General features: G+C 38.3%; 1 protein-coding gene across 3 annotated transcripts in view; it reads left to right on the top strand.

Annotated features, from left to right (window-relative positions):
- The window catches only part of LOC123506104 (WD repeat-containing protein 17-like), a 51153-nt gene that overhangs the window by 21497 nt on the left and 5308 nt on the right, over nt 1–24348 (top strand). For all 3 annotated transcript variants that reach the window (XM_045257975.1, XM_045257974.1, XM_045257973.1), the window contains 6 exons: nt 13927–14159; nt 14408–14617; nt 14827–15037; nt 15286–15496; nt 20977–21048; nt 21258–21405. In XM_045257975.1, the coding sequence (XP_045113910.1) occupies nt 13927–14159; nt 14408–14617; nt 14827–15037; nt 15286–15496; nt 20977–21048; nt 21258–21405 (1085 nt within the window). The remainder of the gene's footprint in view (nt 1–13926; nt 14160–14407; nt 14618–14826; nt 15038–15285; nt 15497–20976; nt 21049–21257; nt 21406–24348) is intronic.

Below are 24348 nucleotides of genomic sequence, written 5' to 3'. Positions count from 1 at the left end.
ACACACACACACACACACACACACACACACACACACACACACACACACACACACACACACACACACACACACACACACACACACACACACACACACACACACACACACACACACACACACACACACACACACACACAGTAGGAAAGTTACAAAAGAGCAAGAAATGAATATGTGTTGATTAGAAGAGAAGAAAGAAAGAAACAAGAAAAGGATATAATTGATAAATGTAAAGACCAACCAAGGCTTTTTACAGACATGTGAACAACAACATCAAAAATAGAGAAAGTATTGAAAGTTTAGAAGTAAATGGAGTATGCAGTGAAGATCCCAGGAAATGGCAGAGGCTATGAATGGATGCTTTCGGAAGGTATTCACAAAGGAGACTGCTTTTGACAAACCACTGGTAATGGAACAGAAAGGGATTATGAAGGAGTTTCAAGTAACTGTGGAGGAGATCAAGAATATGATGGGGAGTTTAGAAGTGAGAAAAGCTGTGGGACCTGATGGGGTATCAGGATGGATTTTAAGAGAATGCAGGAGCAACTGGCAGAAAAAGTTTGTGAAGTAATTGATGCCTCATTAAGGGAAGGTGTAGTGCCCCAAGACTGGAAAAGAGCTAACATTGTCCCAATCTATAAATCAGGTAACAAGAGAGACCCATTGAACTATAGACCAGTGTCACTTACAAGTGTGGTAGCTAAGATGTGTGAGAGGGTGGTGAAGAATAGATGGACAGACTTCTTGGAGAAAATGACATACTTTGTGAGTGTCAATTTGGTTTTAGAAAAGGGCGTCATGCACGACAAACCTGATATGTTACTATTCGAGGGTGATAGATGTAATACAGGAAAGAGATGGTTGGGCTGATGGAATATATCTGGATTTAAAAAGGCCTTTGATAAGGTACCACACCGGAGACTGATCTGGAAACTTGAAATGGTAGGAGGAGTGCATGGCAGTTTACTAAAATGGATGGAAGACTTTTGGTAGGAAGAGAAATGAGAACAATAATTAAGGACAGACCATCAGAATGGGGCTTGGTGGAGAGTGGAGTTCCACAGGATCAGTGTTGGCACCAGTAATGTTCGCGGTCTACATAAATGACATGGTGGATGGGGTGTCCAGTTATGTGAGCCTATTTGCAGACGATGCAAAATTGTTAAGAAAAGTGAGATGTGACAAAGATTGCGAACTACTCCAGGAAGACTTGGACAGAATATGGAAATGGAGCTGTACATGGCAAATGGAGTTCAACACGACAAAATGCAAGAAAATAGAGTTTGGCAAGAGTGAAAGAAGAATCAGGAGTATGTACAAGATAGGAAATGAAGACATAAAACCAGTCATGAAGAAAAAGACCTTGGGGTGACAATTACCAATGACCTATCGCCAGAGAGACATATAAACAAAATAATTGGAGAAGTATTGAACTTATTGAGGAACATAAGAGTGGCGTTCAGATATTTAGATGAAGAAATGATGAAGAAAATAATTACTGCAATGATAAGACCGAGGCTTGAATATGCAACAATACAGTGGGCTCGAACTTAAAGAAACACATAAGGAAACTAGAGAAAGTACAGAGGGCTGCAACAAAATGGTGCCTGACTTAAGAGATTTGACTTATGAAGACAGACTGAAAAGAATGCAACTTCCGACCCTGGAAAACAGAAGAGAAAGGGAGACCTGATAGCAATATACAGAGTGATGATTGGCATGGAAAAATGGATAGGGAAGATCTGTGTATGTGGAATGAAAGAATGTCGAGAGGGCATGGGAAAAAACTAAAATGGCCACTTATAGGAGAGATGTGAAAAATATAGCTTCCTCATAGAAGGGTGGAAGCATGGAATAGTTTAGACGTGGAAGTGGTCAAGCAAGGAATATTCATGATTTTAAGAAAAGCTGGACATTAATAGATATGGAGACGGGACAACACGAGCATAGCTCTTTTCCGTATGTTACAATTAGGTAAATACAATTAGGTAAATACACACACACACACACACACGGTAGCTCAGTGGTTAGGCGCTGGCTTCACAAGCCAGAGGACGGGTTCGATTGCCGGGTGGAGATATTTGGGTGTGTCTCCTTTCACATGTAGCCCTGTTCACCTAGCAGTGAGTAGGTACGGGATGTAAATCGAGGAGTTGAACCTTGTTGTCCCGGTGTGTGTGTGTGCCTGGTCTCAGGCCTATAAGATCGGAATAATGAGCTCTGAGCTGTTCTGTAGAGGTAACGTCTGGCTGTCTCGTGAGACTGCAGCAGATCAAACAGTGACACACACACACACACACACACACACACACACACACACACACACACACACTAAAAAAGATACAATTAGATAAATGGAGATATGGAGACAGAACTATGAGTGCTTGAACCCTGAAATACAACTAAGTAAAATAGGTAAATACAAAATAATGTACATGCACACAAAAAAAAAAAAAAAAAAAAAAAAAAATATGTACATATGTAATGAAAAAAAAAAAAAAAAAAAACAAAAAACAAAAAAAAAAAACAAAACAAAAAAAAAAAAAACAACAAAACACACACACACACACACAACACACACACACACACAACAACACGGTCCGGTAGCTCAGTGGTTAGCTGGCTTCACAAGAGAGGACGGGGTTATTTGCCGGGTGGAGATATTTGGGTGTGTCTCTTGCATTGCATGTAGCTCCTGTTCATAGCAGTGAGTAGGAGGATGTAAATGAGGAGTTGTGACCTTGTTGTCCTGGTGTGTGTGTGTGCCTGGTCTCAGCCTATGAATATCGGAAATAATGAGCTCTGAGCTGTTCTGTGAGTAAGTCTGGCTGAGAGACTGCAGCAGATCAAACAGTGAATTACACACACACACACACACACACACACACACAACACACAAACACACACACAAAAAAAGATAAAGGGTGTGTGTGTGTGTGTGTTTGTTGTTGTGTGTGTGTGTGTTTTTTTTTTGTGTGTGTTTGTGTGTGTTTGTTTGAGTTTACCTAGTTGTATTGTACATGTTCAAGAGGATAAAGAAACTAATGGAGAGAAGAATATGACATTAGAAGCACAAGATGCATAGTAAGAAACTGAGGAAGGAAGATGTCTGAGAGATGTTAAAAATATAGTTTTGCAAAGATGTCTTGAGAAGAACAGTTTGAGTGAGGAAGTGGTGTCAGAAGATGTGATAGTTTTAAAGAAAAATTGGATAAGTGAGATATGGAGAGAAAAGAGTGAAAAAATAAACTAAAAAAAAAAAAAAAAAAAAAAAAAAAAAAAAAAAAAAAAAAAAAAAGTGAGGAGATGAGATTAAAGAGATGAATTATCTGTGGAGATATGTGGCTTTTAGGAGTGTTAAGATGATAGACATGAAATTGAGGATTGATAAAGAATTGTTTGGTGGTTCTGGAGATTAAGATGGAAAAAGAGTGAGTTTGAAATGTTGTCTGAGAGATGAGAGATAAACAGTGATTAAAAAAAAAAAAAAAAAAAAAAAAAAAAAAAAAAAAAAATTTTGAGAGTAATAAGGAAAAATGAATGTATACAGAAAAATGACAAGATCTGGGAATGGAGAAAATGAAATTATAATTTATTACAAGAAATGTGAATGAGTACAAGTAATGAAGATATGAATATAAAATGAGAAAAGAGATTAAATGAAAAGGAGTGAAGGAAAAGACTTTGGAAGATTATAGAAGACAGTGATAGAAAGAAATGAAGGATATTTGCTTATAAGACATAATATGGGACATTAATATTATAAGAAAGATCATACCACAGAAAGAGTGCTTGGAATATGAACAGTATCATAACAGGCAGAGAAAGACATCAGAAACAGAAGAAAAAGAACTCAAGTGAAAGATGGTGAGAAATAATTTAGAAAGAAACTGAAAGTGTGAATTACAACAATTGAAGGTGGTGTGAGAAAGAGGGATCTAATAACAATGATAAATTAGAAAAACAAATGGAAAAAAGATGACAAGATGTTATCAGACAAGGATGGAGATAGATGAACAAGAGGATTCCAAGAAAATCATGAAAAGTCTGATGAACATTAAAAAGTTTGGTTTACATAAGAGATGGACATCTGAATGGATTGAGGAAGATTGAACAGCAGAAATTAAAATTATAAGGAAAATTATAACCATATATGGGAGTTATAATGAGTTTTAAATAAAATAAATATAAATACCAAAACAAAAAAAAAAAAAAAAAAAAAAAAAAGAAAAAAAAAAAAGAAAAAAAAAAAAAAAAAAAAAAAAAAAAAAAAAATGGAAGAAACTTAAGAAAAACAGTGATGTATTATCAAGAGAAGTTTACAAAACAGCAAGGAATAGATATGTTGAAGTAAGGAGAACAGCACAAAAGGAATATGAACAGAGGTGGTGGAAAACTGTGATAGTGACCCAAAATGTTTTACAAATTCATAAATGGAAAACTAAATAAAAGGAGGCAATAGAAAAGGTAAAAATGGGAAGAAGTATATGAGGATGCTAGAGATATAGCTGAAATTTTGAACGACAACTTTTGCAAAGTGTTTACAAAGGAGGAGCATTTTATGGGAGGAAGGCCTACGGAAATAAAGCAAATGCAGGACATCATGGTTACTAAGGAAGATGTAAGGAAAATTATAAGCAATCTGGATATTAATAAATCAATGGGGCCTGATGGCATATCTGGGAGGTTGCTAAAAGAATGTAAGGATCAATTGTTGAACCCTGTATTTGATATTGTGGAAACCTCCATATGAACAGGATTAGTCCCGAAAGAGTGGAAAAGAGCTGACATTGTGCCTATATATAAGAATGGTAGTAGAATGGAACCGCTAAATTATAGACCAGTATCGTTGACTAGTATATTGTGCAAGGTATGTGAAGAAGTAATTAAAGCTAAGTGGAGTGAGTATCTAGAAAGTGAAAACATTCTGAGTGAAAGGCAGTTTGGTTTCAGAAAAGGAAGATCGTGTATCCAATTTATTATGTTTTTATTCAAGAGTGACTGACATACTACAACATAGAGAGGGATGGGTGGATGCTATCTACCTGGACTTGAGAAAGGCCTTTGATAAAGTACCACACAATAGACTGATGTGGAAACTAAAGAAGATTGGAGGAGTAAATGATAAACTAGCAAAATGGATGGAAAATTACTTAGTGGGAAGAGAAATGAGAACAGTGGTGAGAGGAAGGAAGTCCGAGTGGAAGAAGGTAACCAGTGGAGTTCCACAAGGGTCAGTGCTTGGTCCCATCATGTTTTTGATTTATGTTAATGATATGCCAGTAGGAATTGACAGTTACATGAACATGTTTGCAGACGATACTAAAATTATGAGGAGAGTAAAGAATGTGGAAGATTGTAACAAGTTACAGGAAGATCTTGATAAAATATATGAGTGGAGTAAAGAGTGGCAGATGGAATTTAATATAGACAAGACCCATGTTATGAAAATGGGAAGAAGTAGATACAGACCAAACAGGGATTACAGGCTGGGTGATGAGAAAATTAAAGAGACCAATGAGGAGAAAGACTTAGGAGTAACTGCAAAACACTTTGTCACCGGAGAAACACATTAACAAGATATTTTGGAAAACATATAACATGCTTCAAAATATTGGCCTTGCATTCCACTACCTAGATGAAGGAATGATGAAGAAGATATTATGCACCTTAATAAGACCCCAGTTAGAATATGCAGCTTGTGTCTGGTCACCGCATATGAAGAAAAATGTGAAGAAGGTGGAAAGGGTACAGAGGCTGGCAACAAGTATGGTACCAGGGCTCAGGGAGTTAGACTATGAGGAAAGACTGAGGAAACTGGGGCTGACCACATTAGAAGAGAGAAGAACAAGAGGAGACATGATAACTATGTATAAATTGGTGAACAAGATTGATATATTGGACAGAGAGTCAATAAAGGTGACCACAAGTAATTATCTCCGAGGACATAGAAAAAACTAATAAAAGACATCTGTCTAAATGACGTGAGAAAGTACAGTTTCCCGCATCGTAGTATTGATAAGTGGAATAAACTGAGCAGTGATGTCGTTGACGCAGTGTGTGTCAATCAGATGAAAGAGAGATATGACAGGAGTGGACAAGGAGACAGGACACAGAGAGCTTAGCTCGGGCCCTGTAATACACAAATAGGTAAACACACACACACACACACACACACACACACACACACACACACACACACACACACACACACACACACACACACACACACACACACACACACGTACAGTTAAACACAAAATGTTGGATTAAGGTTTTATTGAAATATGAAGTGTAACGTGAAAAATTATGAAAAGTTGAAAAACCTGAACACATTTACATGCTAGGGGTTGGCAAGCCAAAATTCTTTAGTTACTGTTCATTTAAGGGCTCTTTTATGGCTCATAGCACCTGTAGGTTCACTTGAAGAGTATGGGAAGTGCTGTTCAGCTTCCACCTATTAGCGGCGCAGACAATTTTATTTCTAGTGGTACCCATATTAGGGCCTATATCACCAACCAAGCGCATCTTTGGTGTAAGACAATTGCAATTTCATATGTGCTGTTGATGAGGTAATGGTGAAAGGAAACCTAGGGATTTCAAAGGTTCATATTTTTTTGTGTTGGGGGTTTCATCTCCAATCTGTGGTGTTCACATCCCAGCATTGATTTAGAAAACTTTTGGTATAACAGATATATTAAAGATCATGTGTGCATCAGATTTTGTTTAGAAATATGATAGTTTGAATAGACATTGAATGTATCTGAGTGTGTCACACCTGCAAGGATGCAAACTATTATGGTGCAGTAGAAAAGAAAAAAAAAGAAGAAAATTAATTCTACGTACCTCTAACCAGGAAACCCAAGGACTGTCTCAGAAGAATAAACTGACCGGCAATCTTAAACACTTTTTCCTCCACATGCTATGGACATTCCTGGAAAGGCTGAGTCACTACTCAATTTTGGTCCTTGTGTGACAGCCCTCTAGCTAGGCCCTCTACAACACCCTGACACTATATGAGTACAAAACTTGGATACCAAGGCCTGCAAATTGTCACAAAATGAGAATCATCACCAAAACACATGGCTATGATAGCATAATAGTTAACGGACTCCCCAACTACTGCAAACCTTGCTCCCTTGCTATTTTGCAGTACTGATAGCTCCTGAACTTATCTAATTAACTTGTGTGTGTGTGTGTGTGTGTGTGTGTGTGTGTGTGTGTGTGTATTTACCTAATTGTATTTACCTAATTGTAACATACGGAAAAGAGCTATGCTCGTGTTGTCCCGCTCCATATCTATTAATGTCCAGCTTTTTCTTAAAATCATGAATATTCCTTGCGCTGACCACTTCCACGCCTAAACTATTCCATGCTTCCACCCTTCTATGAGGGAAGCTATATTTTTCACATCTCCTATAAGTGGCCATTTTAGTTTTTTCCCATGCCCTCTCGACATTCTTTCATTCCACATACACAGATCTTCCCTATCCATTTTTTCCATGCCAATCATCACTCTGTATATTGCTATCAGGTCTCCCTTTCTTCTGTTTTCCAGGGTCGGAAGTTGCATTCTTTTCAGTCTGTCTTCATAAGTCAAATCTCTTAAGTCAGGCACCATTTTGTTGCAGCCCTCTGTACTTTCTCTAGTTTCCTTATGTGTTTCTTTAAGTTCGAGCCCACTGTATTGTTGCATATTCAAGCCTCGGTCTTATCATTGCAGTAATTATTTTCTTCATCATTTCTTCATCTAAATATACGAACGCCACTCTTATGTTCCTCAATAAGTTCAATACTTCTCCAATTATTTTGTTTATATGTCTCTCTGGCGATAGGTCATTGGTAATTGTCACCCCAAGGTCTTTTTCTTCATGACTGGTTTTATGTCTTCATTTCCTATCTTGTACATACTCCTGATTCTTCTTTCACTCTTGCCAAACTCTATTTTCTTGCATTTTGTCGTGTTGAACTCCATTTGCCATGTACAGCTCCATTTCCATATTCTGTCCAAGTCTTCCTGGAGTAGTTCGCAATCTTTGTCACATCTCACTTTTCTTAACAATTTTGCATCGCCTGCAAATAGGCTCACATAACTGGACACCCCATCCACCATGTCATTTATGTAGACCGCGAACATTACTGGTGCCAACACTGATCCCTGTGGAACTCCACTCTCCACCAAGCCCCATTCTGATGGTCTGTCCTTAATTATTGTTCTCATTTCTCTTCCTACCAAAAGTCTTCCATCCATTTTAGTAAACTGCCATGCACTCCTCCTACCATTTCAAGTTTCCAGATCAGTCTCCGTGTGGTACCTTATCAAAGGCCTTTTTAAATCCAGATATATTCCATCAGCCCAACCATCTCTTTCCTGTATTACATCTATCACCCTCGAATAGTAACATATCAGGTTTGTCGTGCATGAACGCCCTTTTCTAAAACCAAATTGACACTCACAAAGTATGTCATTTTTCTCCAAGAAGTCTGTCCATCTATTCTTCACCACCCTCTCACACATCTTAGCTACCACACTTGTAAGTGACACTGGTCTATAGTTCAATGGGTCTCTTGTTACCTGATTTATAGATTGGGACAATGTTAGCTCTTTTCCAGTCTTGGGGCACTACACCTTCCCTTAATGAGGCATCAATTACTTCACAAACTTTTTCTGCCAGTTGCTCCTGCATTCTCTTAAAATCCATCCTGATACCCCATCAGGTCCCACAGCTTTTCTCACTTCTAAACTCCCCATCATATTCTTGATCTCCTCCACAGTTACTTGAAACTCCTTCATAATCCCTTTCTGTTCCATTACCAGTGGTTTGTCAAAAGCAGTCTCCTTTGTGAATACCTTCCGAAAGCATCCATTCATAGCCTCTGCCATTTCCTGGGATCTTCACTGCATACCCATTTACTTCTAAACTTTCAATACTTTCTATTTTTGATGTTGTTGTTCACATGTCTGTAAAAAGCCTTGGTTGGTCTTTACATTTATCAATTATATCCTTTTCTTGTTTCTTTCTTTCTTCTCTTCTAATCAACACATATTCATTTCTTGCTCTTTTGTAACTTTCCCACTGCTTAATCCGTCTTTTCCTTCTCCACCTCTTCCATGCATCCTCTTTTCTTGTTCTAGCCTTTTCACATCTATCGTTAAACCAGTCCTGCTTTCCAACTTCTATGTTGTCTTATTGGTACAAATTTTTCTCACCTTCTTTGTATATTTTTATAAATTCCTTCCACTTTTCATTTGCTCCTTAGCACTCTTGAATTTCATCCAATTTGTCTCTTGAAAGAATTTCTTTAGGTTTCCAAAATCTGTCTTGGCATAATTCCATCTTCCCACTTTATATTCTTCATTTCTTCTAGATTTCAAGGAATAATGGAGAAGAGCACTTATGTGAAGAAAATTCTGGAGTTAGAAGGTAAAATTGAAAACTGTTTGAAAAGTATGAGGGCCTGGAAACGAGTTATGACAATGTAAAAGAGACTGTGCCGATATGAAGAAGGAAAATGCAGCACTGAAAGAGGAAGTTAAGCTAATTAAAGTGAATTGCGAAAAATGTGGAGAATCTCTAGGAAAAGTGATGGAGAAGCAGGCTGAATGGAAAAAAGTCAGGAAGTGGAAAGAAAGGAGGTAAATTACAAAGTTGCAAGTCTGGAAAAGGAAATCAAAGAGTCAGGGGAGAAAACTTTGGGCCTTGTTGAAATTATAGATCAACAGATCATAGAAGAGAAGATAGCTGAGAAAGTGGTGAAGGTTATTAAGTCAAATGAGACATTGGTGAGGGAAACTGTAGACAAAAAGAGATGTGTGGTGATATTTGGTGTGGAGGAGGATAAGACACCGAGTAAAATGGAGAGAGAGAAAACATAAAAAGGTGATAAATAATATCATTAATGTGGTGCAAGAGGAGGAAAAGACCTAGTACAAGAAATAGAGGACTTCCATAGAATTGGAAAGTTCACAAGAGAAGGTATGAGGCCAATAAGAATCAAACTTAAGTCACAAAAGGATGTAGATGAATTGGTGGAGAAGTCATGGAGGCTAGCCCAGCAGGAAACAACAAGGAAGATTTGGTTGAGAAGAGATCTCGGTGAAAAGGAAAGAGAAATGTTAAATGAGTTGAGAAAGGAGGCTTTGAAAAAATGAAGAGAGGACAGAAGAGAGAAGAAAGAGTTTTTCTGGAGAATCTTGGATATGAGACTGAGGAAGTGGTTCATAACCCAGAAAAGTACAGCAAGAAAGGACTAAAGAAACTTACATATGAGCGAAATGTAATGTATTCCAACATAAATGGAGTGATATCGGGATTTTAGAACTCAACGATTACTTGAGGGACAAGAACCCAGATATTGTGGGTCTTACTGAAACAAAACTGAGAGAGGGAGAAGACCTGATGAAGGTTGGAGAAGGAAATATAACGTTTGGAAAAGAAATAGAGTAGGTAAGATGGGAGGAGGAGTGATGTTGCTGGTTAAAAAGATATAAAGGTGGATCAAGTGAAAAAGGTATGGGAAAGGCAGAAGTGCTAAAGATCAGAGCAGAAACTAATGAAGGAAAAAGAGGCACTACATAGTGGTGTACGTACCACCTAAGACAAATGCATGGTCAGTACAGGAATATGAAGAAATGATAAGTGATACAGGAACATGTCTGGAAGAAATGTTGGGTGGCTGTGAACGAACTATAATGATGGGAGATTTTAATTGTAAAGAGGTGTGTTGGGAGGACTGGTCAATGGAAGGATCAGAGACAACATGGGGAAATACACTATTGACACTGGCAATGGAAAATGTGTTAACTCAGTGGGTCAAAGAAGATACTAGGTTTGGAGGAGAGGGAGCATCGTCAAGACTGGACTTGGTCTTTAGTACAGAGCCAATGGTCATTGAGGAGATGAGGGTGGAGTGCCCTTTAGCAAAGAGTGATCATGCAGTTTTGGAGTTCAAGGTGATAGACGAAGAGAAATCTAGAAGAAATGAAGAATATAAAGTGGGAAGATGGAATTATGCCAAGACAGATTTTGGAAACCTAAAGAAATTCTTTCAAGAGACAAATTGATGAAATTCAAGAGTGCTAAGGAGCAAATGAAAAGTGGAAGGAATTTATAAAATATACAAAGAAGGTGAGAAAAATTTGTACCAATAAGACAACATAGAGAAGTTGGAAAGCAGGACTGGTTTAACGATAGATGTGAAAAGGCTAGAACAAGAAAAGAGGATGCATGGAAGAGGTGGAGAAGGAAAAGACGGATTAAGCAGTGGAAAGTTACAAAAGAGCAAGAAATGAATATGTGTTGATTAGAAGAGAAGAAAGAAAGAAACAAGAAAAGGATATAATTGATAAATGTAAAGACCAACCAAGGCTTTTTACAGACATGTGAACAACAACATCAAAAATAGAGAAAGTATTGAAAGTTTAGAAGTAAATGGAGTATACAGTGAAGATCCCAGGAAATGGCAGAGGCTATGAATGGATGCTTTCGGAAGGTATTCACAAAGGAGACTGCTTTTGACAAACCACTGGTAATGGAACAGAAAGGGATTATGAAGGAGTTTCAAGTAACTGTGGAGGAGATCAAGAACATGATGGGGAGTTTAGAAGTGAGAAAAGCTGTGGGACCTGATGGGGTATCAGGATGGATTTTAAGAGAATGCAGGAGCAATTGGCAGAAAAAGTTTGTGAAGTAATTGATGCCTCATTAAGGGAAGGTGTAGTGCCCCAAGACTGGAAAAGAGCTAACATTGTCCCAATCTATAAATCAGGTAACAAGAGAGACCCATTGAACTATAGACCAGTGTCACTTACAAGTGTGGTAGCTAAGATGTGTGAGAGGGTGGTGAAGACTAGATGGACAGACTTCTTGGAGAAAATGACATACTTTGTGAGTGTCAATTTGGTTTTAGGAAAGGGCGTTCATGCACGACAAACCTGATATGTTACTATTCGAGGGTGATAGATGTAATACAGGAAAGAGATGGTTGGGCTGATGGAATATATCTGGATTTAAAAAAGGCCTTTGATAAGGTACCACACCAGAGACTGATCTGGAAACTTGAAATGGTAGGAGGAGTGCATGGCAGTTTACTAAAATGGATGGAAGACTTTTGGTAGGAAGAGAAATGAGAACAATAATTAAGGACAGACCATCAGAATGGGGATTGGTGGAGAGTGGAGTTCCACAGGGATCAGTGTTGGCACCAGTAATGTTCGCAGTCTACATAAATGACATGGTGGATGGGGTGTCCAGTTATGTGAGCCTATTTGCAGACGATGCAAAATTGTTAAGAAAAGTGAGATGTGACAAAGATTGCGAACTACTCCAGGAAGACTTGGACAGAATATGGAAATGGAGCTGTACATGGCAAATGGAGTTCAACACGACAAAATGCAAGAAAATAGAGTTTGGCAAGAGTGAAAGAAGAATCAGGAGTATGTACAAGATAGGAAATGAAGACATAAAACCAGTCATGAAGAAAAGACCTTGGGGTGACAATTACCAATGACCTATCGCCAGAGAGACATATAAACAAAATAATTGGAGAAGTATTGAACTTATTGAGGAACATAAGAGTGGCGTCAGATATCTAGATGAAGAAATGATGAAGAAAATAATTACTGCAATGATAAGACCGAGGCTTGAATATGCAACAATACAGTGGGCTCCGAACTTAAAGAAACACATAAGGAAACTAGAGAAAGTACAGAGGGCTGCAACGAAAATGGTGCCTGACTTAAGAGATTTGACTTATGAAGACAGACTGAAAAGAATGCAACTTCCAACCCTGGAAAACAGAAGAGAAAGGGGAGACCTGATAGCAATATACAGAGTGATGATTGGCATGGAAAAATGGATAGGGAAGATCTGTGTATGTGGAATGGAAGAATGTCGAGAGGGCATGGGAAAAACTAAAATGGCCACTTATAGGAGAGATGTGAAAAATATAGCTTCCTCATAGAAGGGTGGAAGCATGGAATAGTTTAGACGTGGAAGTGGTCAACGCAAGGAATATTCATGATTTTAAGAAAAGCTGGACATTAATAGATATGGAGACGGGACAACACGAGCATAGCTCTTTTCCGTATGTTACAATTAGGTAAATACAATTAGGTAAAATACACACACACACACACACACAAAATGCATCGAATTGATCTTCGTGAAGGCTTTTGGCCAATGAACCAGATATTCCATGACGCCATGGCTGACACGTGATAGCAGGCATCTGAGGTCGCATAATGAAATTTTAGCAGTTTTTCATGGGGTGTGATGATAGCAAACGCATAGCTGAAGTCGCATCCATTGACTAGGTAAATTAAAACAACTAGGTAAATACACACACACACACACACACACATATATACACAAATGGAATTGCTGAATTAGAAAATATACATGCATTTTCCTTGAAATGAATTATGTATCATTATTTATTGCAGCATTAAGGTAAAGTATTAATTGGCATATGGAGTTTGTTTCAAAAAGCAACTGCAAAAGAAACATTTTTCAGTGTTGCATTATATGTAATGGTATGAATTACATGCCTGACCTGATACTAGACATGATGCAGTGTTGTGTTTCAAGATTGATGACCTTTTATTACTGTCCTTCTTCATGTTCTGATAAATACATTTATATACAATAGCTTGAAGTGATCTTGGTGCATGAAGTGTTTTGAATCCAGGGAGTGAAAGATAGTTTTTATGCATGAAGAACCATGCTTCATAACTCTGACTTGCAGGTCTGTTAGACAGTATGATTTGTCCCAATATTACCCTAAAATCCTAAATTAATTGTCCCTTTCCTGGTTATTGGAATGTTCCTCAAAGAGACAAGCCTGTTTTCCCTTGCTGTCATTACTCTTCTATTTTTCATCCCTTTTCTTAAATACTTTAATAATCTGAATGTAACCTAACCTTTCCAGGACACCTTGACAAAGCATTCGCAGAATGTATAGCACTTAGCAAGATGAACCAAAACAATCGCAAAGCTACTCCCCCTGAAGTACCTCCAAGAGCAGTGTCAGCAGAAATCAATGGCTTCAGCCTGGTGCAGGGGAGGACTGTCGAGTGTGCACGGCTGGTGGCTCAATGGCATCTCTTGCATGGTGCTCCCATCATTGCCTCCTGTGCCCTCCTGGCTGTTGATGATATCAAGGTGGTATATTAGGTTCATTCCCATACTACTTACAAATATTGCTTTTTTACTGTATTATTATGTGAATTCTTATTATTTTCATTAGCAAGATATGTTATATCAAATTAAATTACTTCCTACATTCACCAGATGACTACAGTACTCCCTTTGTTGTGGAGATATCACTTTCATTTGTAGATTAAAATGTGTGTAAGTAGTAGTTCATTAGTTTCCCTTGTACAAAGAATAGCATTTGCTTCTCGTTCCAGGGTGCCTTATCAGTGCTTCTTCAAGGACACGAATTAGAGTTGGTCGTTGCAGTTGGCCGCCTTCTAGGATCTGAAGTTCCACAAGGAGACAACACTGATGCAGAAGAAATCAATTGTGTTGTAGAGACGGCAGTGCGCTACCTCACTTACCGTGCCATTCGACTTTCTCTGTGGGATTTAGCAATCGAACTTGCTCAAACGCTGCCAGAAGTAAGTCATCTTCATCTTGCTAGCACCAATGAAGTGCTGTGATCTACAAAGTACAAATTGTTATTAGTGATGTGATCTATTTCTTGTCTTTATGCTAATCTGGAAAATCAGTGATTATATGATTATATTGTTACTTCATCTGTAATATACCTACTGTACATATGTAACATCTATGGAGAATAATATTGTAAGTTGTGCATATGTTTCAGGGTGTGAATCAGACCATTTTGAAGGTTGAGGTGATCCTGTCTCACACGGGTACACAACAGGAGCGTGACACCCTCTATGAGAGTGCTAAATTTCCTCCTCCAGCTGAGTGCTTTGACAAAGCTGTTGGTTCTGTACAGGATCAAGTTCTTTACTTATTGCTCTCAACACAGCCACAAAAAGGGATTTCAAGGAGCATAGAATTTTTGGAAGGTATTTACATATGGTGACATTTGTATTTATGTTTTGTTTCACTCGAGTCTGTCAGTTCTTATGATGTACAAAATCTTTAGTTTTAATAGTTTTCTATATATAACTAAGAACAACAAACATGATTTGCCACAGAAGGCAGAATCTTACTTCTGATTTATGAAAGCTAGTCTACTTGCAGTGTTATAAAAAAATGAGTAAAAGAGTAATTAAGAACTAGATTTTCATATCTACTGTTTGGGTTTTTGTAGAACAAATAAGTGGAGGGAACCTTGACCGGAGCAGTGTTTGGTATGTTCTGCGACTGGTGCAGGCAGTGCCTCTGGTTCATAACACTGGGAAGTGGGCTGTTCCGGGGGAGGAGCGAGGAGCACTGCTGGCACTCTCTGCCTACCTGGGAGCTGTGAAGGCAGCCATGCTGAAATATACCACTATTGTGCCCTACCTCCTCAGTCATGCTAGGTGAGTACTGTGACTTGGTCTTCTTTTAACAAGACATTTTATGGTTGATTGAAATTAATTGGATGGCATTTATAACAGGAGATTTAATGTCTTCATTACTATTTAATTAATGAAGTTCACCATCCAAACACTGCTGAGATTAAGTTAGGTTAGGTTAGGTGAATGTGTGTCTGTATGTATTTACCTACGTATTTGTATTTACCTATTTGTGTATTACAGGGCCCGAGCTAAGTTCTCTGTGTCCTGTCTCCTTGTCCATTCCTGTCATATCTCTCTTTCATCTGATTGACACACACCGCGTCAACGACATCACCGCTCAGTTTATTCCACTTATCAATGCTACGATGTGGGAAACTGTATTTTCTTATGTCATTTAGACAGATGTCTTTCATTAGCTTTTTTCCATGTCCTCGGAGATGATTACTTGTGGTCACCTTTATCAACTCTCTGTCCAGTATGTCAATCTTGTTCACCAATTTATACATAGTTATCATGTCTCCTCTTGTTCTTCTCTCTTCTAATGTGATCAGCCCCAGCTTCCTCAGTCTTTCCTCATAGTCTAACTCCCTGAGTCCTGGTACCGTCCTTGTTGCCAGCCTCTGTACCCTTTCTACCTTCTTCACATTTTTCTTCATATGCGGTGACCAGACACAAGCTGCATATTCTAACTGGGGTCTTATTAAGGTACATAATATCTTCTTCATCATTCCTTCATCTAGGTAGTGGAATGCAAGGCCAATATTTTGAAGCATGTTATATGTTTTCCCAAAAATCTTGTTAATGTGGTTCTCCAGTGACAAAGTGTTTTGCACGGTTACTCCTAAGTCTTTTTCCTCATTGGTCTGTGTGTGTGTGTGTGTGTGTGTGTGTCTGTGTTTGTGTGTGTGTGTGTAATTCACTGTTTGATCTGCTGCAGTCTCTGACAGACAGCCACTTTACCCCACGGAACATCAGAGCTCTTGTTTCCCATCTTATAGGCCTGAGACCAGGCACACACACACACCGGGACAACAAGGTCACAACTCCTCGATTTACATCCTGCACTACTCACTGCTAGGTGAACACTATCAAAGGAGACACACCCAAATATCTCCACCCGTGAATTGTCCTCTGGCTTGTGAAGCCAGCGTAACCACTGAGTGTGTGTGTGTGTGTGTGTGTGTGTGTGTGTGTATTTACCTAACCTAATTGTATTTACCTAATTGTAACATACGGAAAAGAGCTATGCTCGTGTTGTCCTGTCTCCATATCTATTAATGTCCAGCTTTTCTTAAAATCATGAATATTCCTTGCGTTGACCACTTCCACGTCTAAACTATTCCATGCTTCCACCCTTCTATGAGGGAAGCTATATTTTTCACATCTCTCCTATAAGTGGCCATTTTAGTTTTTTCCCATGCCCTCTCGACATTCTTTCATTCCACATACACAGATCTTCCCTATCCATTTTTCCATGCCAATCATCACTCTGTATATTGCTATCAGGTCTCCCTTTCTTCTGTTTTCCAGGGTCGGAAGTTGCATTCTTTTCAGTCTGTCTTCATAAGTCAAATCTCTTAAGTCAGGCACCATTTTGTTGCAGCCCTCTGTACTTTCTCTAGTTTCCTTATGTGTTTCTTTAAGTTCGAGCCCACTGTATTGTTGCATATTCAAGCCTCGGTCTTATCATTGCAGTAATTATTTTCTTCATCATTTCTTCATCTAAATATACGAACGCCACTCTTATGTTCCTCAATAAGTTCAATACTTCTCCAATTATTTTGTTTATATGTCTCTCTGGCGATAGGTCATTGGTAATTGTCACCCCAAGGTCTTTTTCTTCATGACTGGTTTTATGTCTTCATTTCCTATCTTGTACATACTCCTGATTCTTCTTTCACTCTTGCCAAACTCTATTTTCTTGCATTTTGTCGTGTTGAACTCCATTTGCCATGTACAGCTCCATTTCCATATTCTGTCCAAGTCTTCCTGGAGTAGTTCGCAATCTTTGTCACATCTCACTTTTCTTAACAATTTTGCATCGTCTGCAAATAGGCTCACATAACTGGACACCCCATCCACCATGTCATTTATGTAGACTGCGAACATTACTGGTGCCAACACTGATCCCTGTGGAACTCCACTCTCCACCAAGCCCCATTCTGATGGTCTGTCCTTAATTATTGTTCTCATTTCTCTTCCTACCAAAAAGTCTTCCATCCATTTTAGTAAACTGCCATGCACTCCTCCTACCATTTCAAGTTTCCAGATCAGTCTCCGTGTGGTACCTTATCAAAGGCCTTTTTTAAATCCAGATATATTCCATCAGCCCAACCATCTCTTTCCTGTATTACATCTATCACCCTCGAATAGTAACATATCAGGTTTGTCGTGCATGAACGCCTTTTCTAAAACCAAATTGACACTCACAAAGTATGTCATTTTTCTCCAAGAAGTCTGTCCATCTATTCTTCACCACCCTCTCACACATCTTAGCTACCACACTTGTAAGTGACACTGGTCTATAGTTCAATGGGTCTCTCTTGTTACCTGATTTATAGATTGGGACAATGTTAGCTCTTTTCCAGTCTTGGGGCACTACACCTTCCTTAATGAGGCATCAATTACTTCACAAACTTTTTCTGCCAGTTGCTCCTGCATTCTCTTAAAATCCATCCTGATACCCCATCAGGTCCCACAGCTTTTCTCACTTCTAAACTCCCCATCATATTCTTGATCTCCTCCACAGTTACTTGAAACTCCTTCATAATCCCTTTCTGTTCCATTACCAGTGGTTTGTCAAAAGCAGTCTCCTTTGTGAATACCTTCCGAAAGCATCCATTCATAGCCTCTGCCATTTCCTGGGATCTTCACTGCATACTCCATTTACTTCTAAACTTTCAATACTTTCTCTATTTTTGATGTTGTTGTTCACATGTCTGTAAAAAGCCTTGGTTGGTCTTTACATTTATCAATTATATCCTTTTCTTGTTTCTTTCTTTCTTCTCTTCTAATCAACACATATTCATTTCTTGCTCTTTTGTAACTTTCCCACTGCTTAATCCGTCTTTTCCTTCTCCACCTCTTCCATGCATCCTCTTTTCTTGTTCTAGCCTTTTCACATCTATCGTTAAACCAGTCCTGCTTTCCAACTTCTCTATGTTGTCTTATTGGTACAAATTTTTCTCACCTTCTTTGTATATTTTTATAAATTCCTTCCACTTTTCATTTGCTCCCTTAGCACTCTTGAATTTCATCCAATTTGTCTCTTGAAAGAATTTCTTTAGGTTTCCAAAATCTGTCTTGGCATAATTCCATCTTCCCACTTTATATTCTTCATTTCTTCTAGATTTCTCTTCATCTATCACCTTGAACTCCAAAACTGCATGATCACTCTTTGCTAAAGGGCACTCCACCCTCATCTCCTCAATGACCATTGGCTCTGTACTAAAGACCAAGTCCAGTCTTGACGATGCTCCCTCTCCTCCAAACCTAGTATCTTCTTTGACCCACTGAGTTAACACATTTTCCATTGCCAGTGTCAATAGTGTATTTCCCATGTTGTCTCTGATCCTTCCATTGACCAGTCCTCCCAACACACCTCTTTACAATTAAAATCTCCCATCATTATAGTTCGTTCACAGCCACCCAACATTTCTTCCAGACATGTTCCTGTATCACTTATCATTTCTTCATATTCCTGTACTGACCATGCATTTGTCTTAGGTGGTACGTACACCACTATGTAGTGCCTCTTTTTCCTTCATTAGTTTCTGCTCTGATCTTTAGCACTTCTGCCTTTCCCATACCTTCTTTCACTTGATCCACCTTTATATCTTTTTAACCAGCAACATCACTCCTCCTCCCATCTTACCTACTCTATTTCTTTTCCAAACATTATATTTCCTTCTCCAACCATCATCAGGTCTTCTCCTCTCTCAGTTTTGTTTCAGTAAGACCCACAATATCTGGGTTCTTGTCCCTCAAGTAATCGTTGAGTTCTAAAATCCCGATATCACTCCATTTATGTTGGAATACATTACATTCCGCTCATACGTAAGTTTCTTTAGTCCTTTCTTGCTGTACTTTTCTGGGTTATGAACCACTTCCTCAGTCTCATATCCAAGATTCTCCAGAAAACTCTTTCTTCTCCTCTTCTGTCCTCTCTTCATTTTTTTCAAAGCCTCCTTTCTCAACTCATTTAACATTTCTCTTTCCTTTTCACCGAGATCTCTTCTCAACCAAATCTTCCTTGTTGTTTCCTGCTGGGCTAGCCTCCATGACTTCTCCACCAATTCATCTACATCCTTTTGTGACTTAAGTTTGATTCTTATTGGCCTCATACCTTCTCTTGTGAACTTTCCAATTCTATGGAAGTCCTCTATTTCTTGTACTAGGTCTTTTCCCTCCTCCTGCACCACATTAATGATATTATTTATCACCTTTTTATGTTTTTCTCTCTCCATTTTACTCGGTGTCTTATCCTCCTCCACACCAAATATCACCACACATCTCTTTTTGTCTACAGTTTCCCTCACCAATGTCTCATTTGATTTAATAACCTTCACCACTTTCTCAGCAATCTTCTCTTCTATGATCTGTTGATCTATAATTTCAGCAAGGCCCAAAGTTTTCTCCCCAGACTCTTTGATTTCCTTTTCCAGACTTGCAACTTTGTAATTTACCTCCTTTCTTTCCACTTCCTGACTTTTTTTCCATTCAGCCTGCTTCTCCATCACTTTTCCTAGAGATTCTCCACATTTTTCGCAATTCACTTTAATTAGCTTAACTTCCTCTTTCAGTGCTTCATTTTCCTTCTTCATATCGGCACACTCTTTCATTACATTGTCATAACTCGTTTCCAGGCCCCCATACTTTTCAAACAGTTTTTCAATTTTACCTTGCAACTCCAGAATTTTCTTCACATAAGTGCTCTTCTCCATTATTCCTTGAAATCCTGTGAAGTCTGATTCATCTTTCGAGTTAACGGCCGCCATGTTGCGCAGATGTAAACAAACCAGCTGATGGCTCAAACGCAGGCTACAGTTTATATTTACCTTCCCTGGACATTATTTTGCTAATCAACAGTTAACATGACTATATGGTGTGTGTGTGTGTGTGTGTGTGTGTGTGTGTGTGTGTGTGTGTGTGTATTTACCTAGTTGTAGTTTTACAGGGCCTGGGCTTTATGCTCGTGTGGCTCCGTCTCCATATCTACACTTATCCAATCTTACTTTAAAAGTATGCACACTCGTTGCAGACACTACTTCTTCATGTGTGTGTGTGTGGGCCTGTTTTTTGTTGTACAGAGGGTGATGCAGTATAAAGTAAAGTAAAAGTAATGTAAATTGTATTTATTGTTATGGAAACATACACATACATGAAAAATTATTGTAGTATATGTACAAGACAGCAGTAAATAGCAAAATGTTTGTCCAGCTGTATATCCTACATAAACATATTTTGTAATATATGGCATTAAACTTTTGTACATTTTACAGCTACATCCTTGAGAAGCATCGACCTGCAGGATGTGAATTTCTTTCAGAACACATTAATACAGCAAAGACAAAGTAAGTTTAGCTTGTTTCTCTTTTCCTTTCCTCTTCCTCATTCTCTCTCTATATGCAGGACAAAAAACTTCTTAACGCCATCCCATTCTTGCTTAGCACTTAATGTTTTACTTTGCTTATCTATCCCTGTTTTCATGAAGCTCTCCTGTGATTACATGATATATCTGAAATAGTGTATTGATGTCTCTTACCTTTGACCTGTGCTTCAGATGGGAAAAAGAAGACTGTAACTGGGACATTGATATCAGCCAGGACTTTGGCTTATGGTGTGATGTTGGCATTACAAGAGTGAGTGGGTCTCATTTGCCTCGTCATTCAGATTCTCAGACATGTTGTATCACCAATCAGATCATAAAGGCAAGTACTGGAAGGAGTTTACATTTACAAAACTACATAGATAGAAGCTAAAGTAATTTTTATTATAAATTAGTTATATATATATATATATATATATATATATATATATATATATATATATATATATATATATATATATATATATATATATATATATACACGTATTGTGAGGGGCACCGCATAATTTCCCCTTTATTATATTATATTATATGCGTATGTGTGATGCCACCCAGCACGGGCCCCTCGGGCTGTTCTGTTGAGCAGACAACCCGCCTCCCTCTCCCTGCTTCTCGTTGTTTGGCGAGCGAGTCAGTACCAGCCAGTCTGCGCTCTGGGCACAGGAAGAGACGCGTGTGCTGGACTGTGTGTTAAGAGGTACTCAGTAGTCATTGGTCTGGGAGTTGTGCCCTCCTGTTTGAGTAGTTGGCTTGCTACTCGGTAGACCGTGGCTGTGTAGGACAACGGGCTTGTTGTCCAAAGGAAAGTGTGGCCGGTTGGGGTTGCATTTCCTGTTTGCGTCCGTCCTGTCTTGTGGCGGCGGCGCGGAGGAGAGACACGTTTCTGTCTCGTCTTGATTGTTGTAGGTGGCTGTAGTCACCAGTGTGTTTTGGTGGGCGGCTGTGTGCCCCCATCATCTTTTGTATAGCCCCAGTAGTGTACTGTGTTGTAGTGGTTGTAGCCACGCATGCTAGTGAAAGCTGAGAAGCTTCGTGCTGTTGGCTAGTTTGTACGTGGTTCTCGTCCGTCAGACTTGTCTGTGACGAGTATCTGAACTCCTTGTATGGCTGGTTGTCACCCGTAGGTGGTGTCTGGGCTTGTGTGTACACCACTGGATGTGCTGTACACATCATATGTTGTAGTAGTCGTAGGCTAGGGGAGTCAGTCTGACAGGTGTTAGGAAGCATTTGTCGTAGTAGGATAGTATAGTAATATACTGCACGTGTTGTCCCCGGCTGTGATTTATCACAGTCTGTGGGTAAGGCGTGTGGAGAGGCATTAATACTTCATAGAGAAGTGGGTGGAATTGTCCTTGTGGGCGGTTTTTTCTAGGGGGTATTAAGGCCTCGCCCTGTTACACATAACATCTACCATTTATAAATTCTACTTGGTTGGGTACAGGAGAAGGAGTTGCTAAGGAGATTCCCTTACAGTGGGGGAAGTTATACACTGTTGGCGACCTTGAAAGAACCTGAGTGTTACGGCTGCTGTGATTTATAGTAGTGGGAACTCTGTGGAGTGTTATATTCCCCACTAACTGTACCGTAACAAACTGGCGATTTTGCAAGGATAACATACTCCTCAGTGAGCAGCAGCAGATAGTCACAGCTAGAGTGGTGTACGTAACAAGAAAGTTGGCGACCTCGCCAGGATAACACTAGTGAGCTGTAGCAGTTAACCGTAGCTGTGACCATAACAGTATATATATATATATATATATATATATATATATATATATATATATATATATATATATATATATATATATATATATATATATATATATATATATATATATATATATATATATATATATATATATATATATATATATATATATATATATATATATATATATATATATATATATATATATATATATATATATATATATATATATATATATATATATATATATATATATATATATATATATATATATATATATATATATATATATAATGAGATTCATAAAGTTCATTTTTCTCTTCTTTTTTAATCCTTGTTTATGTATGAAAGTAATAATGAAAACAGTAAATGTTATTCAAGGCACAGTTGGCTCCTTACTTGCTGAAGCAGTTTTCTTACCTATATTTCTAACAAAAGTGCAATCTTTCATCCTTTTTCTTGACAGCTGTTATTGGCTAGAGCTGCCTCTGACAGAAGAGTCTTTACAATATAACACACACACACACACACACACACACACACACACACACACACACACACACACACACACACACACACACACAGGAGTGGTAGATTGAATTATAGAAAGATGGACACAGAAAATTTGAAAAACTATTTCAGAACATTAGATTGGGAGATGTTACAAAGCAGAGAAGTGCAAAAATAAAATGAGATTTTTATGAAATATTATAAAGAAGGAGTTATGAAATTTGTACCAAAGTATAAACCGAGAGAGGAAGGAAGAAAGGATTGGTTTAATGCAACTTGTGTTAAGGCTAAAGAAAAGAGAGATGTGGCTTGGAAAAGATGGAAAAAGAGCAGGAATATACTAAATAAGGAGAATTATAGAGTGGCAAGAAATGAGTATGTGAGGGTAAGGAGGGAGGAAGAAAGAAAATTTGAAAAAGATATTGTAGAGAAGAATAAGGAACATCCAAAATTGTTTTACAGGTTCATAAATGGTAAACTTAAAAAGAGTCCATTGAAAGATTAAAAGGAGAGCAAGGGATAGTAGATGACCCTAAGAATATCGCAGAATTGCTAAATAATAGGTTTCAACAAGTATTTACTAAAGAAACAATGTTTGTAAAGCCTCAGAATGTAGAAGGAAATGTGTACATGGATGACATTAAGATACCTAAAAAGGAGTTATATAAAATGTTGGAGGAACTTAAAAGATGATAAGGCGATGGGACCAGATGAAGTTTCAGGCAAATTATTGAAGGAATGTAGAGAAGAATTGATAGATCCATTATATAATATTATAAAGTGCTCATTAGAAACCGGGGAAGTACCGGTAGAGTGGAAAAGAGCTGAAGTGGTGCCCATTTATAAGGGAGACAGTAAAGAAGAGCCTCTTAACTATAGACCTGTGTCTTTAACAAGTGTGGTCGGTAAGATTTGTGAGAGGGTGATAAAGAAATATTGGATACGGTTCCTGGAGGATCATAAGTTATTATCGGATCATCAATTTGGCTTTAGGAAAGGGAGGTCATGTGTAACAAATCTCCTGAGCTTTTATTGAAGAGTGGTTGA

This window comes from Portunus trituberculatus, chromosome 19 (genome assembly GCF_017591435.1).
Source record: "Portunus trituberculatus isolate SZX2019 chromosome 19, ASM1759143v1, whole genome shotgun sequence".
Lineage (NCBI taxonomy): Eukaryota > Metazoa > Arthropoda > Malacostraca > Decapoda > Portunidae > Portunus > Portunus trituberculatus.
This window is presented reverse-complemented; position numbering and strand designations above follow the sequence as displayed.